Here is a 21,115-nt window from a genome sequence, read left to right on the forward strand (position 1 = left end):
CGAAGTTCTGTAGACCAACATAGTTAAACAAAAGTGGTACAAACTTTTGAAACGAATAAAACCAGTGACAAATGTGCCTTTTTTGATAGGAGACCGTTTTATCCGCCCAACCAAACCGAAAAACAACGAGAAAGAAGTTTATTAGCTTAAACCCACGTCAAACACTTCAATAGTTGTTTCTGAAAAAAATCCGAACGTCTTTTCTCTTTTCAATACAAATATAATCAACAATTATATTACATATTGACAACATACGAACATTTGTATAAATACACAAGTTTACAAATTAAGGTCAACTTTTGGAAACGAGCAGATCAGAACTATTCTGAACGTTGTTTGATGGCCTGAACTCAGATATTCAATCTGTGTATCAAGATTGGTTCATAGAATATTATATAGAGGTTTAACTTAAATAGGCGAAACCGAGAAAGTGTCTTGTGCGTGGTCCTAACAATGCAGGCACTGAGACCACTTTTTAGATTGGTTCGTTTGAATTGTCCCACAAAGGAATTTGATTGGTTCATTACTATAACGCGATTGTTCGTTTCAGTTTGTTTACTTTTGTATACCCGATATAGGGTACCTTCAGCATTTTTGTGACTTAATTACAGTTACTATTATTTGATTATAATCATAGAGAAATAGAGATTTAACTTCATAGGAAATTTTGGCGAAATGTTTCGCAACGTCCAACATGTAGATGTCACCTTTAACATATTACTTGTTTTATTCGCTATGCTAAGATCCGCGACGGGATCTGATTGGTTCATTTTGTTCTACGGTTTGTTTATTTTGTACATTTTCAATGTGCCCTATAGAGAAAGCAATGTGGTTAGATTTTTATAACGTATATTTTATATTATATAAAATAATTATTATTTTATTTTATTAGTATATACAAGTCGGTATTTGAAATGCATTCTCGTTCTAGGAAGTGCTGTGTGATCGGACGTATAGATGGTGAGGAAATACATCATCGTTTTCCGTTAAAAAGTACCCGGCGATCTTTATGAAATGAGTAGAAAATATTAAAAATTCTAAACTGGGTGGGTTAAACATGAAACAGATTTATGATCGTTACCATGTCAGACATTTTTGTGATACATTTAAACTTTCTTTTAAGTACTTATGAACAATTTAGTGATTGTAGTGCCTATTTCCATCATTCCAGGCCCACTACCAGGGTGTTCGGAGCAAGTATCATCGACATTTGAATAAACTCCAGAAGTTAATGGTAAAGTTTGTATTCATCCCATTTTCTACCCATTCTTACCATTAATTACTTGACTCTATAACTTCAGTCCAGATGTTCCTATAAGAGCAAACAAATTTTTACGTTGTACCGTAGTGTACATCTCAGATTATTTAGTAAAACTTTTGAAAAATTTTGAACTAATTAATTTGAATTAAGTGTGACATACAATTATAAATAAATCAGCAGACTCACAAATTGAGACTGATTCTATAGAGGCAAGACAATATCTCGTGCCCCAGACTCCAACAACATTGTTTTATTTTACTGTCAGTAGGTCTTTGAGCTATGTTTTATTTTATTTAGCGATGTATTATTTTATTCAGCGATTTTGCTACGTCGACAATATAACAAAATTTTTGTCAAATATTAAAAAAAAGTAAATTTAAAACCCTTTAATTGTACATTCCATAATAATCTTAATAAAGAATAAAGTATTAAAAGTACTAACAAGGTGTACTATATACTTTTGAGTAAAACAGGTGAACAGAATATTAAGAAAGAAAGACTCAAAGTTTGCTTTCAGTATAAGAAAACAAAAAAAAAAGAACTCTGATAGATTCTATTAAATTCATGGCACTAAACAAATAAAAAAAAAGACGGAAGAGATAATTTTGATTTGCAATGCATCAAAGTTTTTTGCTTACGGTTTTATATATATATATATATATATATATATATATATATATATATATATATATATATATATATATATATATATATATATATATATATGTGTGTATATAATATTTGTATTTTATAGATATATTTATTTTTATGTTATATTTATATTTTGTAGATAAATTTACATTATATCTATATTATTTATATTTATTGTTATAGTTCAAGGCGAAATCTCGGATAACTTCGCAAATCCATTTGATTTCCAGGTCATCGTGCGGTTCTTCGTTGGTTACGTAGCGATAGGCATTGGTAATCAATCGAAAAACCTTGTCTTGAGAGCATTGTATGACTAGTTGATTTGAATTTTTAGTGCAACCCCATACTTGCAACCCATAGGTCCAAATTGGCTTTATAATTGTATTATAGATCAACATATTTAATTTTAGATTAAGTTGAGAGTATCTTCCGACTAACCAGTATAGTTGTTTTATTTTCTAATGTGCTTTTGCTTTTTTCTAACGTGATGTTTCCAATTTAATCTACCGTCAAGATGGATTCCAAGGTATTTTGCTGATTCTGCTTGAGGAATCGGGTATCCATTGAGTGATATAATGAAGTTTTTATTATTTGGCCGCAATGCAAAATTAACGTGGATAGATTTGGAGCTATTAAGTTGAATTTTCCAATTTTTCGCCCATTTGTAGATTTTATTGACTGCCACTTGCATTTTTTCTATTACCCTAGGCAGAAATACATCTTTTGCCATAAATATTGTGTCGTCAGCAAAGGTTCCAAGTAATGTTTCTTTTGAGAGTTACAAAATAAATCTAAACTTAAATACCAAAATATATTGTTTGGCTGCATTCCTGGACATATCTCAGGCTTTTGATGAAGTGTGGCGTACAGGCTTGCAGGGTAAAGGTTATTAAATTAATTGCAGGTTATTAAATTAAAAAAAAACTTCCCCCTCATCCTCACTTTGTTACTAAAATTCTGCCTAACATATTTTACATTAAAATAAGACGTGGAAGATTTTGAATTATATCCAATATATTCAAGAATTCAACAAGGTCCGATATTATATCTCTTATTTATAGATTCACCGATCACAAAAATCACTATTGTGGCAGTATATCCAGAGGACACGCAGTCTTAGTATCTTATGATTCAGTGTTAGTATCAAACAACCTTTAAGCACACCTCAATAAAATACAATTGTGGCTGAACATACGGCGAATTAATGAAAATTAAACAAAATCTACCGATGTAACTTGTTTATGTTTAGAAGAACATGCCCATCAGTGAATATCAATAATTGTCAACTACTCCAGGCAGAGGACTATAATATCTTCGCATGCATATAAACCGACGCCTAACTTGGAAGAAATACATACTTGCAAAACAAAAATAACTTGAACTTTAAGTTATCATTAGATAACAAGGTATTCCTTGTTAATGGAATGGGCTACTGCCAGCCACCAACTATGGGCTACTGCTAGCAAGTTACATGTTGCCATTATGCAGCAGTTCCCTACTATGTCTCCACTGAAGTGATACGGCACGATATTCCTTTAGGGCTCATAAAGAGTGTAGGTCAAAGTTTTTGTGTTTTAAATAATTTTAAAGAGTGTTACTGCACCTCAATGTGAAGTGTGTAAGCAAAATATTGATAGCCATCGTATCAGATTAATGGACACATATGTTATATACTGTGGAGTAAGATTTAGAATTAAATATTTTACACAGGATATCACTTAAGGAAGTGATTTTCTAGATGTTATGTATATAATGTTATCATAAGAAATTTATAGTCCACTGGACAGATTGTTGAATCACTAACTGTAGTAATAAAATAATAATGTAATTTATTATAATGTAAATAATTTATGTAATTACTAACATTCGTGTAAATAGGAAAGAGTGTGAAATAAAAGTATCAGTTTTATAATTGCGAATTGCCATTTTAGCTACATTTTGTATTATATAAAATCGTGTAAAAAGATATTGGGAAAACTAGACTCAGTCAATCAATCAGGCAATGGATAACAAATTGTTGGTGTTCAATGTATGCATGTGTGTCTGTTTATATATATTTTATCAGTTATTTTATATTTATATATTATTTATCAAAAACTTAACGGTAGGAAGTAACATCTTCTGCGTTTCTTGAGATTATGGTGATTATTTCAGCTACACTCTAAGACATAATATAATACAAATCTACACCGTTTAGTGCCATGAATTTAATAGAATCTATCAGAGTCCTTTTTTTTGTTTTCTTATACTGAAAGCAAACTTTGAGTCTTTCTTTCTTAATATTCTGTTCACCTGTTTTACTCAAAAGTATATAGTACACCTTGTTAGTACTTTTAATACTTTATTCTTTATTAAGATTATTATGGAATGTACAATTGAAGAGTTTTAAATTTACTTATCACTACATAGTATAAAACAAAGTCGCCTTTTCTGTCTCTATATCCCTATGTGCGCTTAAATCTTTAAAACTACGCAACGGATTTTGATGCGGTTTTTTTCAATAGATAGAGTGATTCAAGAGGAAGGTTTATATGTATAATACATGCATAATATACTAAGGCAACATTGCTAATATTAGAGGTTTCTAACGTGATGTCGTAAATTAACCTATTTTTTTTAGGCTTATTTAGCAATTAGCAAAAACGCTGCCTAACCCTACGAGTTGGATCAAATTAATGTACTACAGTATGTACACCATAAAAAGGTCTACAAAAAAGTCCGCGATGGTATATGTTTATCTTTTAGGGATAACCCACATTAACCATTTTTATTGTTTACTTTTTACGTGAGAAAATGGCTTATTTACGAAGCTATTTTAAGCAATACGGCATTAATCCTTATCGAATTAAGTACCTTAAATACAGTGTGCAATTAATATAGATCAATATGGTTCCTTACAGCATGTAAATTAAACAAATATTTTCGGAGATATTACAAATTTAAAATTTGCGTTTAAAAATGTGTAATGTAATAAAAATTGTATGAATTTAGATATTCCAAAGATAGCAGGAAATCTTCATAGTAAGTATAGGGGAAGAGGAATTGTTTTACTCCAAATTTAATGCGTGCAGGCCAAGGGCAGTAATGAATGAACCAAAAATACTGGATCGATTTTAATCATGTTTTCATTGAGTGACATAGGCATATATATTTTATGCCCGTGCAAAGTCGGAGCGGGCCGCTATGTTTTTATATACAACGTTCATATTTTTTCTGTAGTGTATTTAATTTAGTATCAGCATTGCACCCGTGCGAAGCCGGGGCGGGTCGCTAGTTTTTAATATTTGACAAAAATTTTGTTATATTATCGACGTAGCAAAATCGCTTCTATGTCTAACATTCATGTAAATAGGAAAGAGTGTGAAATAAAAGTATCAGGTTTATAATCGCGAATTGCCATTTTTAACTAATTTTTATATTATATAAAATCGTGTAAAAAGATATTGGGAAAACTAGACTCAGTTAATCAATTAGGCAATGGATAACAAATTGTTGGTGTTCAATGTATGCATGTGTGTCTGTTTATATATATTTTATCAGTTATTTTATATTTACATATTATTTATCAAAAACTTAACGGTAGGAAGTAACATCTTCTGCGTTTCTTGAGATTATGATGATTATTTTAGCTACATTCTAAGACATAATATAATACAAATCTACACCGTTTAGTGCCATGAATTTAATAGAATCTATCAGAGTCCTTTTTTTTGTTTTCTTATACTGAAAGCAAACTTTGAGTCTTTCTTTCTTAATATTCTGTTCACCTGTTTTACTCAAAAGTATATAGTACACCTTGTTAGTACTTTTAATACTTTATTCTTTATTAAGATTATTATGGAATGTACTATTGAAGAGTTTTAAATTTACTTATTTTTAATATTTGACAAAAATTTTGTTATATTATCGACGTAGCAAAATCGCTTCTATGTCTAACATTCATGTAAATAGGAAAAAGTGTGAAATAAAAGTATCAGGTTTATAATCGCGAATAGCCATTTTTAACTAATTTTTATATTATATAAAATCGTGTAAAAAGATATTGGGAAAACTAGACTCAGTCAATCAATCAGGCAATGGATAACAAATTGTTGGTGTTCAATGTATGCATGTGTGTCTGGCTATATATATTTTATCAGTTATTTTGACGGAAAAAAACAGCATATGTTCGGGTTATATTACTTCATTTATTTTGTTTATATCAGATTTGCTGTCATTATTTATTTATTGTAGTATTGTTTGAAGTGAGAAAAATCTAATTGCTATGCAAACGTTAGTGAAGATTGTCCTACAGTGTGAATTATTTGTTGTAATTACAAGATATATGAAATTAAGGACTGTTCCGTTCGAAGTTCAGAGGTGTGTTATATTTTTATGTATATGTTATATTTGATCAGAATGGGTTTTAGGGGTTATATATATATATTATAATATGTATATATATTGTTGTACATTTGTTTCAATTCATATCTACATATATATTTATGTATGAAGGTCACAGGCGAAAATCATGCAATGTTGAGCTTTTGATTCTTGGAAAATGGTATATTGAAGCTTGGAATAAAAGAAAACTACATTTATCTATAAAGAAACTACGTGTATATTTGTTTGGGATATAGGGCAAAAAAACCTTTTTCTTTCTTATACTTATTGAGGTCTAAAGTAAAAACCTGAACAAAGGGCTATAGGGTCATTTATGACTATCCATTATGTTTCAATAACCTTGAATATGTAACAAAACGCAACATATTACATTATGAGTATAAACATGAAAGGGTCATTAAGCATCATTATATTTTATCAATGATTATTAGTAAAATCGCCAGGTTTTTGGCGCACAAAACTTTAACAGGCTTAGATAACTATATATATATATATATATATATATATATATATATATATATATATATATATATATATATATATATATATATCAATCTTGCAATTCAAACTAGAAAACTTCTGTTACCGTAAGATGCCATGACAATAGATGAAGTATAAGAGTCAGTAAGAATCATGGATGCATTTTTTTGATAGGTATATATAAAAATGCATGCTTTCCCAGTAGTTTGGTGACTGATAAAATATCATATTTAAGATATATGTAATTATTTTCACATTATCGAATCGATTTAGTTATAAAAATACCTATATTTTTATATAATATAAATTGTGTTAATCTATTAAATCTGCAAGTGTCGGTGCATTATGTTAACTAATAGCGGTATGATAATAGGTAATATATTCCTAAATATTTCATAACAAACAAAAATGATCTTTTCTGACAGTGAAAACATTGATGACAGTGACATTTTCTTTACGTTTATTCATCTCTTAGAACTTCAACAATCTGCTCGTGGGCAATAAGTATTGTTTTATGATTTCCGCTATACAATATAACTATAATGACATGTATTGACATATAATAACACAAATTTATAATCTAATTCTTATTATAGGGACTATTCTAACGTACTCTAAAGTCTATCCTAACTTATTCTAAAGATAATTCTAACTTATTTTAGAGATTATTGTATCTCACTCCATGTGTCTATTAATCAGTTCTTATGGTAGTATGCGTTTGAGCCTACGCACTTCATTGTCATCGCGCACATTCAACTGCTTGGCGAGTGCATTGGGATGCACTAACAGCTTTTTAGAGTACTTTGCACTAATACTTCGAATCACGGTCATTATGGGTTCTAAGGGGATATCGCGCTGAATTAGTTTGTTGGAGACGTAATATGGGTCATCGACGATGATTCGCAACTCTTTATTTCGGAAGCTTTAGAGGATATTTATGTTAGATTTTCTAGTAGTACTCCACAGTTCAATACCATAGGTCCAAATGGGCTTATGTATTGACTTATACAGTGAAACTTAGTTTGTTAAGGATAATTTAGATTTATGAACTACCAACCAATACATTTGGTTTAGTTTAGTCTCAAGCTGTTTGCATTTTGTCAGTATATGTTTTTTCATGTTAAGCATAGATCAAAATGCATTCTTTCGGAAGTTCATAATAATGCATTTTTACTGGAGGATAAATCCTTCTACAAAGGGTGACTGTCGCATGGGAAGTTTTTGTCTCATTTGCTTTGATCCGCCATGTGTTCAACCATAATTCGACTTTGTTTAGATGAAGTTGGAGGTTTCTTATGGCTGTTATTAGATCCGCGTATATTGATCAGCCTTTTAGTGAGACTAACGAACAACAATTCATTTTTATAACATATAAGAGGAAGTCTCCGGCCTGACAAATAGATGGCGCTACTAGAATTAAATCCATATGTTTTTCAGTTAGCCCCTCAAAAGATGTGTGAATAAATTTGACAGCTGTCGGATTATTAGTTTGTGAATTATAGCATTTTGAGTGAAGCAACTTCAGTTATTGTCAAAAAAATGGATAAAAAGGAATTTCACGTGTTGATAATATATTGCTTTGCGAAAGGAAAAAATACAGTTGAATGCCGAGTTTCCCGATACTGCCCCAGGAATATCAACTATCAAGGATTGGTATGCTAAGTTTAGACATGGTGAAATGAGCACTGAAGACGGTGAACGCAGTGGATGCCCAAAAGATGTTACCGACGAAAACATTTAAAAAATCCACAAAATGATTTTGAATGACCGTAAATTAAAACTAAATGAAATAGTAGACACTCAAAAGATTTCAACTGAACGTGTACAACATATCATTCACGAATATTTGTGTATGAGAGAGCTCTGTGCAAAGTAGGTGCCGCGCGAGTTCATTTTTGCGTCGATATGTGACAATGGATGAAACATGGCTCCATCATTTCACTTCGAAGTCCAATCGACAGTCATCCGAGTGGACTGCACGCGATGAAACTGCAAAGCGTGGGAAAACGCAAGAAATGGCAATAAATAATTTTCATTGGACCGTTTGAAGGACGAAATCGCCAAAAAACGACCGTATTTGAAGGAAAAGAAAGTGCTATTTCACCTAGACAATGCATCGTGTCACAAGTCAGTGAAAACGATGCCAAAAATCCATGAATTGGGCTTCGAATTGCTTCCTCGTCCACTGTGTTCTCCAGATCTGGCCCCTAGCGACTATTTCCTGTTCTCAGATCTCAAAAGAATGGTCCCTTGGAATACATTTTTCGTCGGATGAAGAGGTGATCGCCGAAACTGAGGCCCATTTTGAAGCAAAGGACAAATCTTACTACAAAAATGGTATCGAAAAGGTCGCTATAGTCAGTGCATCACCCTTGAAGGGAATTATATTGAACAAAAAAACTAATTTTGCCAAAATAATATGTTTTATATGGTAAGCCGGGGACTTTTTAATTGACCTGTTATATTCATAAATATTATGAAAATAATTACAAATATAAGAAAGTGTTCGTCCGCAATCCTCATAATATAATTAGCAATTATCTCTTACCGCCTGACACTTTCCGTTCTTAATTACTGATTAACAGTGTTTAAATTTGATTGTCCATAAATATTTACTTATCAATAATTATCGATTAAGGTTAATTGAGTCAAAGCACTTAAGGGGTTATTTAAATCATTGACTGGCTTTAATACACCAGACGATCTTCGTCTATATTTTCGCCGCACACCCAGCATAGCCGCCGCTTTCCATTAGGAACATTCCATTCGACGCGTATACAATTAATAATCCAATATGTCGCATAATCAATCAAGTTCTATTTCCACGTCGCTTCGGTAAACAAAAACAATGTCGCATCTAAAGTGATTCGGTACGTATAGACAACCATTTACAACAAGTATGTTGTTCCGTTGGGCAAACACAGCCAACTACGATGATAAGTGCATTCCGATATCATCCGCATTTGTTTGAGGCCGGATTATTTTTATTGTTTTACGTTTATTGTGGTTTTTACTTTCTGGGTAATGATAAGACAAATAATCAGATGCAAAAAGTTATGTATTAGGTGTCGGAATTAAACAAAAACTATTTTTAACCGACTTCGAAAAAGGAGGAGGTTCTATATTCGGCTGTATATATATATTTTTAATGTACGCTGATTTCTCCGTCAATTATAGACCTATTTTTAAAAAAACAGATCTGTTGGGGGTAGGGGGTGAATCGAGGGAAACGCTCAAGTTTTCACATATTTTTATCTAAAATAATCAGATATTTGTTTATAATGTTATTGCTGAGCTGATATGACGAAAAATAGGATATAATTTAATATAAAAACCATGCTGTTTGCTTTTTAAGCGCAAACCCTATAATGAACCCCAGGTCGTGCAGCGTTCCTTGTTTTTAATCATAGCTTATTTAATGTTACTTTTCCTAATACGGCTGCACTTTTAATTGGGCTCTTTTGCCAGTTGTAATATAACTTAATAAAATAACTGCGTAATTTATTAAGTAAATATGTGACACTAAAAAGGGAAAAATAAAATATTTTTAACAAAAAAATTGAACCGACTTGAAAAATAAATAAGGAACTCACTAAAAATTAAAGAATAATCATACTTATATTTTAAACACAAAAAAAATGTACAATACATACAAATAAGTTGTTCGTAGGCTGTCAGTGTGATGTGTCTACATAAAGAAGTCTTACAAGAAGGTAATAATTAATATAACTGGATAATTAGTTTTAATAAATACTACTTTTAATTGTAAAATATCCCTAAAATATTTGTAATACTTTAACTTATTAGAACAATCAGAGTTCAGTAATTTTATAGTAGAGCTACTATATATTTAAATTTGATTGTCTTGTTAAGAAAATATTTGTTACGGTGCCATCAATTAAAAATTTAACTGCTACTTTTAGGGGATTTATTAAAGAAATCTATTTTGTCTAAATTTACAAATGACTACATTTGTTTAACAAATCTTAACCATGGTTGCTTAAAGAATTTTGTTGGATCTATAAGAGGTCATGGAGGTAGAAACAGCATCCTTCACCTAGTATGTTCGAGAAATCCTTAAAAGGGCACATCATCACTTCAATTTTCTCACATCATTCTCCCGGAGAAAATTGTGAAGAAGATGAACATGTTAGATATGTGATATACTTTTTTAAAAGGAGATCTAGAACCACTTGAGGTTGTTAAAAATCACCAGTTGAGTCTATATTTTCAGTTCCAGAGAACTTTGCTCTGAGAAAAACGAGAGTCTAATATTGTATTTTAGTCATATTTCAGGCTATTTAAATATCTTTAAGAAACACATACATTTTTAATGTTTCAACTGTCCAATCCAAAATGATTTTCAAGACCAAATTTTAAAAATTATTATGAGGTGTGATTGTATTTTTGGTTTAATGAAGTTAATGCAATATCAACAGGGAAGAATTTAAAGTTTACCTTCTAATATATCAAGATAAGTTAGAACTCTAATAGATCCCATAAAATTGATGGCACTAAAGAAATATGGGAAGGCGTTATAGAAGAATTATAGATATTTTAATTTTGCCTAGAATAGAGTTCATAATTGTTTTTTTTTTGCTTTTTGTTTATATATATTTATATTATTTATAGTTATGTATATTTGTATTGGATCTTATTTTAATAAATTAATTTTAAAAATTAAATTTGATTTTCATTTAAATACTATTGGCCAATAAATCTGACGTGACAAAGTAATCAGGCCAAATGGCAGACCAATCACAGCAAAGTATTTTCCTTACAGGTTTCTACATAACTATTTTAAATTAACCAATCAAATTCACGTTGTCAGCGTCGCCAATTATTGAACTAAGCCAAACTTTGCCCCACTAATTACCATTGGAGTTGCACACCCCTGATTATTAGTCACAAAATAAATTTCCAAAGGCACAACAACATTGATTGATTGATGACAGTGACACTTTGAATGGGAAAACAAAATGTAATTTTTACTATTTTTCTAGCAGTTATTCCCTATTTTCTTACCATATAAACCTTGCCTGAACTATATACTATATTTTAAAAGATAAAGTGGTCAAATAGATTTAGCCTTTCTCGAGCTTTAGCGAGACTAATGAATAGCAATTAATTTTTATGTATATGGAAATATGGAAGATAATAACAATTTAGGATAGAGGGATTCGAAACAATTATTTGTTTTAAATTGCAAGCGCGACTACCTAGATTTTAGCAAAAATAAAAAGCAAATCATAACAATCCGGCATATTAACTGAAACACCAAGTCAGAAGTGCCTCGTTAACATCACTTCGACATTTGTATATTTTTCGAATTTGTTCGCGTGTTTTGATTTTATTTGCATAACTTACCTCATATTTCTTAGTTATAAAGTCAGTTTTCATCAATCGACTCGTTGAGGTTGTTAGCATTTTATTCATCTCTGCATCGAGCAGTGACTTTTGGTAGGCAGAATTTCGCAATAGTAAAACATTCATGTAAGTATTGCCTGCAGTTGATAATTAAGACATAATGTATACAGAAATACGTATTTAATCTTTATTAAGCGGTTATAGATAACCTCTTAACATATAATAATAAAAGAAAGTATTTATACTGTTTTCTGTTTATTTCAGATCTTTACAATTATGATAATTACACATGTATCAATTATAAGAATGACATGAAAACTATAACAGGTCAATTCAAAAGTCCCCGGCCTACCATAGTAAAACACATTTTTTTGGCAAAATTAGTTTTTTTTTATTCGACATAATTCCCTTCAAGGGTGATACACTGATTATAGCGACCCTCCAACTTTTCGATACCATCTTTATAGTACTATTTGTCCTTTACTTAAAAATATGCCTCAGTTTTGGCGATCAACTCTTCATTCGCATTCTTTTGAGATCTGACAACAGGAAATAGTCGCTGGGGAGGGGGGGGGGTCAAATCTAGAGAATACTGTGGATGAGGAAGCTATTCAAAGCCCAATTCATGGATTATTGTCATCGATTTCACTGACTTGTGAGACGGTGCATTAGTGAAGTAGCACTTTCTATTTCTTCAAATGCGGCTGTTTTCCGGCGATTTCGTTCTTCAAACGGTCCAATAACGATACGTAATAGTCGCTGTTGATGGTCCTTCCTTTTGCAAGGTAGTCAATGAAAATTATTCCATGCGCATCCCAAAATACAGACGCCATAACCTTGCCAGCCGACTGTTGCGTTTTCCCACGCTTTAGTGGGTTCATCATGTGCAGTCCACTCGGATGTCTGTCGATTGGACTTCGGAGTAAAATGATGGAGCCATGTTTCATCCATTGTCACATATCGATGCAAAAATTCGGGTTTATTACACTTGATTATCTTCAAACACTGTTCCGAATCATCAACTCGTCGTTGTTTTTGGTCAAAAGTGAGTTCGCGCGGCACCCACTTTGCACAGAGCTTTTTCATACCCAAATATTCGTGAATGATATGATGTACAAGATCAGTTGATATCTTTAGAGTGTCTGCTATTTCATTCAAATTCAATTTACGGTCATTCAAAATAATTTTATGGTTTTTTTAATGTTTTCGTCGGTAACAACCTCTTTTGGGCGCCCACTGCGTTCAATGACTTCGGTGCTCATTTCACCCCGTCTAAACTTAGCATTCCAATCCTTTATGGTTGATTTTCCTGAGGCAGTATCCAGAAACTCGGCGTCAAGCCAAGTTTTTGTTTCAACTGTATTTTTTTCCAACAAAAGTTGCTTTACTCAAAATGCTATAATTCAACTAATGATCCGACAGCTGTCAAATTTAAACACGCATCCTTTGAGGCTTAGAGCTATCTAAAAAACATATGTATTTAATTCTAGTAGCGTCATCTATGTGTCATGCCGGGGACTTTTCAATTGACGTGTTATCTAGAAAATAATCTTTTTTTAATACAGCTGTTCTACTGTTGTAAATCACTTTCTTACTTCAGATGATAAATACTTTTATGGACTATTTTATGGTAGCTAACACATCGGCTGAAAAGTTTCTGTCCGAACACATCGATAGCGCTAGTTTTATTATATTCACCGCTTTTTCAGTTAGTAACGACCTTTAACAGAAAGCTGTTCAAATTTCATAATATTCTGCTCATAAGTTTGTGAGTTATTGTGCTAAGAGTGACACTACTTTTCTTGTTATCAAAACACTGGATCAGAAATTATTTGGTGTCTAATTTTACACTGCTTCTTGATGGGAAAAATATCGTTCAAGCGAAGCAATGGCTTGAAATGTTTTACAAGGATTCCGCTACATCAGAAACAACAATAAAGCGTTGGTTTTCTGACTTTAAACATGGTTGTAGAGACACCGATGATGCAGAACGCAGTAGATGTCTAAATGAGTCCAAACACCAAAAAACATTTAAAAAAATCCACAAAATCGTTTTGAATGATCGAAAAGTCAAGTTGCGTGAGTTAGCTAGCATCGTAAAGATATTAAAATAACGTATTGGTTTTATATTGCATGAGCATTGAACTATGAGAAAGCTCTGTTCAAAGTGGGTGTCGCGTTTGCTCACTGTTGGCGAAAAACAAAAACATGTTGATGATTCTGAGCAGTGTTTTGCTATGCTATATGACAGGTCGGAATTCTTGCGATAATATGTGACAATGGATGAATTGTCATTATAACGTAATCAAAAGAATCGTCATCTGAGTGGACAGCAACTGGTGATAGCCCTATTTTGGGGTAAAAGATAAATCGTTCTACAAAAGTGGTATTGAAATGTTAGAGAGATTGTGTGATAGTGCTAGAATGATTGTGTGTCTCTTGATGGAGATTACGTTGATGTATAAAGCCAATTTTCCACAAAAAACGCGTTTCCTTTGATGATATTCACTGATGAAAACTTCGAAGTATCATGTACGGAACTGTTAAAGTAACTAACTTATCCAAAGATGAAATTAGATGGTTTTGTCATTTATTTATACAAAATAGTAATTTTGTTACCTTTTAAAACTATTAGAAGCATATGGTGATGCTGTTTCATCATTCGTCAGCGCATCTATCACATTTGAACATCGGTTTGACTGGCATAGGATTATCGAAATGGTGAAAAAGTGCGAAAAATGGATCGATGATTTGATTACTGCTAAACCAATATCGTTTTTTCGATACGATATCGCCATGGTACTGGAAAAATGAGGAAAAGTTGCTGAAAATCATAAAGAATATTTTAATTAATATATATTGTATGTATTTTTCTGGTGTTTCTTTTCAAAGTAAAAAATTGGTCATAATACATGCAAGGAGATATTTAGAAATGAGTATACGGTGGATAAAGATTCTAGTGAAGTACAAAAGCAATATTCAAAATGTTTAGAAATTGTATATAAATATAATCTGACGTAAAACTGTTATAGTCATTTTTTCATAATAAGCAATAGTCTGTTAGTCTCCGTATGCCATTTTTAACCGACTTCGAAAAAGGAGGAGGATCTATGTTCGGCTGTATATATTTTTTAATGAATGTTCGCTGATTTCTCAGTCAAGTGTTGGCCAATTTTCAAAATAATTTTTTTATCCGAAAGAGAGCACTTCCGAGGTGGTCCCATTGGAACCAAATCAGGATATGTTTGAGGAAAAGGGGAGAAATAGAGAGAAACACTCAAATCTAAAAAGCAGATACAAAGTTTTCACATATTTTTTATCTAAAATAAGCAGATATATGTGTATAATGTTATTTCAGAGCTGATGTGACGGAAAATCGGAAGTCGTTCAGTGCAAGAGCCATTCTGTACTCTAGCATATAAGACTCTGTAGAAATACTGTGGACAACTGCTTCTATGGTGTAATGGTTAAAGAATATAGCTCGCTAATGGAGGTCGCTAGTTCCATTCCTGGCGGGGACAAGAACTTTTTGTTGTTGTTTAGTTAGAATGTTTGTTAAATCACCTAGGCTAAGTAGAGGACGCCTAAGTGCTCCTTATTTTCAATCATTGTTTCTTTATTCCTATTTTTCCTTACACGGGTAGTCGCAAGTAAAGGTGCAGTTTAATTGGCCTACCTATTGTAATATTAAATAAAATAATTGCGTAATTTATTGAATAAATATTTAAGACTAAAAAGAGAAAAATAAAATATTTTTAACAAAAAAAAAATGAACCGACGTATATATTTTACATATTTTATTTTGAAATGTTTTTTTGTGTCTAAGTTTTCCGGCTTGGTGGCGCAGTGGTAAAGGCGATGGGACGGTCCTCCTACTGTTGCGATAGCCGCGGATTCGAATCCTGCTGGAGCATGGTCATACATTTATGTTTGTGATTGTTTAAAATTTGTGAATGTTCTAGGTAAGAGTGTACCATCCGACAAGGAAAATGATCCCAGTCACGCCAGTAAACAGGCTGGGTAAGACCGGATGTCTTCTGGGATGTAGAAATCATTGGTCACTCGCCAGTCGGTAGGCTTAATGCTGAGGACCGTGGTTCGGAGCCCACGTTAAACTTTAGGCCCAGTCCAGAAAAACCCATAGTTGGCAAAAGGAGACTTTAAAATATATTTAAAAAAATATTAAAAAAATCTTGTTTTATAAATAAAGTTATATAATAATAAATAATAATAAAGTTTGATTTAAAAAAAAATTTAGTGAGTTCCTTATTTATTTTTTGAAGTTGGTTCAATTTTCTTGTTAAAAATATCTTATTGGTGATTATTGATTAATTTTGTATAATCATGAACATATTTTTTGCCAATAACCAGCACTTAGCTGTAGCGTAGTCCGATGTTATTGATTTTTAATCCTATTAAATCTCCCTTAATCTTTTAAATCCTTTTAAATACTTACTTTTCGTGGTGTCGAACGTTGCAAGTCCCTTTTAATCCTTTTGTTCTTTCAAGTTGTTTTTATCCAAACCTTGCAAAATCCTGAAAATGTTTCGTTTACATTTCAAATTAATTCGTGAACTAGTAAATTTTTGAGAACTCAAATGCATTCAAGCTGAATTACATAATAAATAATAAAATAAAAACTTTATGATAATTTATTCCAAAAGATAATGATAGATGGGTACACATAACTATGACAATTTATGAGTCAAGTTTTCAACGATGTGGTTTTTGTATCCCGCAGTACCTTTTTTTTGCCTGGAACCGGGTAGGGGAATCCTGTTACGGATACCTTGTCAGGAAGACCTGCAGGAATGAGCTAGTTGGACTGGTTATGTGGAGGCTGCCTCTGGGCTACCCACTAAACCTCACCCTATCAGCTGATCTAATAACCCTAACGGTTACTTCTTACTGTTAGTAAGGAGGGTGCCCGTAACCCGTAACACCGTTAAGAGGCACAAGGGCCAGGTAAGGATGTGGCGTCGTTATTACACCACACAGTTTGCGGTACATGAGTTAATCGCTTCCCGGAGAAGGTCGAGACTATTTGGAGTTAGAGCACGACGGAGAAGTGTCGGCTGTGATAGAATAAGGCCAGGAAGAGCCGAATGAGTTATTGGCCTAAAATATCGGCCAGCTCGGTAATACATATATTGTCCGAGAGACGAAGAGTGGATAAATATCTCGAGTAGACTTCGGATATAAAATCGTGAACTTGGGGGACGTCTGTTTGTCTATGAATTTGATTGTTCCTGACGAACCAGGGGGCATTGATTATTTTCCTGAGAATTTTGTTTTGAAAGACTTGAAGACGTTCCACCTAGCTAGGTGAGACATATTTTAGATAGACACTGGAGCTGTATAAGAACGACTGATCGAACCAGCATATTGTACAGGAGATATTTTATAGAGAGAGGAAGCCTGCTGGCCCGGTTGATAAGAGGGAACAGCAAATTAACAATACCTTTGACCTTTATGGAGGGACCTTTGAATGTGGGAATTTCACCTAAACTTGCGATCGATCCGCAGTACCTTTCCTACAATGCCCAGGCCTAATCAAACATTAGATACGACACTTCTTTTCCCATGTCACAAATATTTACGAAAAATAGTTAAATGGCCGAATAAAGTAAAGCCCGCTTCGTTGGCGCAGTGGTAAAGGAGACAGGGCGGTTCTCCAACCGTTGCGATAGTCTCGGGTTCGAAGCCTGCTTGGTGTGGTTGCCCTTAAACAAGAGTGCAACATTTAACAGGGGAAAATTATACCACTCACGCCAGTAACCAGGCTGGTTAAGACCGGATGTCTTGTGGGACGAATTCTAAGTTGGTCAGTCGCCAGTCGGTAGACTTAATGCCGAGAACCGTGGTTCGGAGCCCACGTTAAACTGTAGGTCCAGTCCAGATAAACCCCCGTTGGTAAAAGGAGATTTTAAAATATACAAAAAAAAATCAGACCCCTAAACTATACAAAAACAACAAAAATTATAATTTTTCTAAACTTAAAATTGCACAATTTTCGTAAATATAGATAAATGTAATTATATCCCAACAATAATAATCATAAGAAATGCTTATTGCCTAGTGGGAGATTATTGAACCACTAAGAGTAATAATTAAAAAGATATATATAGCATAGCACGTCAATTAAAAAGTCCCCGGCAAAATTAGTTTTTTTATTCAACATAATTCCCTTCAAGGGTGATACACTGATTATAGCGACCCTCTAACTTTTCGTTACCATTTTTGTAGTACGATTTGTCTTTTGCTTTTGCAAATGGTCCAGTAACGCTATGTAATAGTCGCTGTTAATGGTCCTTCCTTTTCAAAGGTAGTTAATTAAAATTATTTCATGCGCATCCCAAAATACAGAAGCCATAACCTTGCCAGACGACTGTTTGCGTTTTCCCACGCTTTGGAGCGGGTTAATCGTGTGCAGTCCACTCGGATGACTGTCGATTGGATTTCGGAATGAAATGATGGAGTCATGTTTCATCCATTGTCACATATAGATGCAAAAACCCGGGTTTATTACGCTAGATAATCTTCAAACACTGCTCCGAATTATTAACTCGTCGTTTTTGGTCTAAAGTGAGCTCACGTGGCACCCACTTTGCATAGAGCTTTCTCATATCCAAATATTCGTGAATGATATGATATATACATTCAATTGATGTCTTTAGAATGTCTGCTATTTCATTCAATTTCAATTTATGGTCATTCAAAATCATTTTGTTGATTTTTTAATTGTTTTCGTCGGTAACAACCTCTTTTGAGAGTTCACTGCGTTGATTTTCCTGGGGCAACTCAACAAAGTTTTTGCTTCAACTGTATTTTTTCCCTTCAAAAAGCAATATTTCATCAACACGCGAAATTCCGTTTTATCCGTTTTTTTCAAAATAAGAAAAGTTGCTTCACTCAAAATGCTATAATTCACAAACTAATGATCCGACAAATGTCAAATTTATACACGCATCTTTTGAGGGTTGGAGCTAACTAAAAGACATATGTATTTAATTCTAGTAGCGCCATCTATGTATCAGGCCGGGGACTTTTCAATTAACCTGTTATAGAAACTAAAGAATAACTTTTTTACAATCAAATAACAGATCCCCTTACTAAATGGTAGGTTGCCAAAATATTAAATCTTCTTTTATTTTAACTTCTAATTATTACGACCTCAATTTAAGCTTCGGGAAATTTGCAAAATTGCATGTTTGTAAATACGGCGTTGATTAATCGTGTGTTATATCGGCGCAACTCGAAAGAACTTTCCAGCAGCGATGAACTTCGCGAATCCAACTCTCCCAGTATCGCGTTGGCGCGCTCGAACGCCAAATCTCTAGGATATCCCGAAACCAAACGCCAAGCCGCCCAGGACCCCGCGATTTTTCCGACTCGGCAGGCGGTCTTTGGAAAAACTTTCCCGTTGATAGAGGTTCGGGTGTGTGCGTGTCACTGAAAGTGTTGGTGCGCGCCTGAAGAAGAATGCTACAGACGTTAATCGTTCTGTAAGTAGCGCCATCATAAATTTTGCCCTCGAATATTCTTTCGGTCTTTGTTTCACTTTTTAACGTTTTACTTTTTTGCCTGTTGAAAGTTTTGTCTTTCTGAGGTATGGCAATAAATAAAAATGAACTATTTATTATAAATTTATAGAAATTTTTTATGAAAACAATTAAATTAGTTATAAACTATTTTAATAAAACTTATATGTGTGTACTACAAAGTACACGTAATTATACAAAATATAAACACTTAAAATATACGAATACTTTGCCAAAAGTTGGACAAATTAACACCAATTTACATTGGTAAACAATTAATACATAATTGTCAAAATATAAAAAAATATATATAAATATGTGATTTTTTAGGTATCTATATATAATATGTTAAATATAAAGGATAATAACACTAAAATATATATAATTTTTGATCAAAATAATGTAATTAATTTTTGTATTGAATGTTCCTTTATTTTATATTTTAACAATTTTAAGTAAGCTCGTAAGTTTATCTTGCCTGTTGAAAGTTTTGTCTTTCTGTTTTTTTTCTGTGGTATGGCAAAAATAACAATGAACTATTTATTATAAATTTACAGAAATGTTATATGAAATCAATTAAATTAGTTACGAACTATTTTAATTAAACGGATATATGTGTACTATCAAGTACACATAATTATAAAAAATATAAATACTTAAAATATACGAATACTTCGCCAAAAGTTGGACAAACTAATAACCAATTTACATTTTTAAACAATTAATACATAATTAATACATAAAAATATATAGATATTTCAGTTTTTAAAGTATATATATATATAATATGTTAAATATAAAGGATAATAAAACTAAACTATATATAATTTTTGATCAAAATATTGTAATTAATTTTGTTATTGATTGTTCTTTTGTTTTATATTTTAACAATTTTAAGTAAGCTCGTAAGTTTATCTTGCCTGTTGAAAGTTTGGTCTTTCTGTTTTTTTTCTGAGGTATGGCAAAAATAACAATGGAATATTTATTATAAATTTACAGAAAATGTTATATGAAAACAATTAAATTAGCTACCAATTATTTTAATAAATCTGACATATGTACACATAATTATAAAAAATATAAGCACTTAAAATATATGAATACTTCACCACAAGTTGGACAAACTAATATCCAATTTACATATTTAAACAATTAATACATAATTAGTCAAAATATAAAAAAATACATAAATATGTGAATTTTTAAAGTATCTATATATAATACTAGCTGACCCGACAGACTTCGTCCTGTCAAAAAGATTTGTAATGTGGCAGTTTTTGTGCCTACGTATTTTAAAAAATTCTCCTGAACAGAACCATCACCCTGGTGATAGGGCGTTGTGAATAAAAAATAATTAAATAAAACATATATAAGGATTGAAAAGTAAGTAATCGCTTTATTGTTAATCATGTGAATCATAATTATTATTATT

General features: G+C 32.2%; 1 protein-coding gene across 1 annotated transcript in view; it reads left to right on the plus strand.

The window, feature by feature from the left end:
- The first annotated feature begins 19,520 nt into the window (after positions 1 to 19,520).
- The window catches only part of LOC143200986 (follicle-stimulating hormone receptor), a 233,562-nt gene continuing 231,967 nt past the window's right edge, over positions 19,521 to 21,115 (plus strand). Inside the window, exon 1 of the mRNA XM_076411808.1 lies at positions 19,521 to 19,647. Coding sequence (XP_076267923.1) covers positions 19,625 to 19,647 — 23 coding nt within the window. The 5' untranslated portion in view covers positions 19,521 to 19,624. The remainder of the gene's footprint in view (positions 19,648 to 21,115) is intronic.

The sequence above is a fragment of the Rhynchophorus ferrugineus genome, unplaced genomic scaffold (assembly GCF_030347505.1).
Source record: "Rhynchophorus ferrugineus isolate W39M unplaced genomic scaffold, kcgeb_rfMv2 rfM8, whole genome shotgun sequence".
NCBI lineage: Eukaryota > Metazoa > Arthropoda > Insecta > Coleoptera > Curculionidae > Rhynchophorus > Rhynchophorus ferrugineus.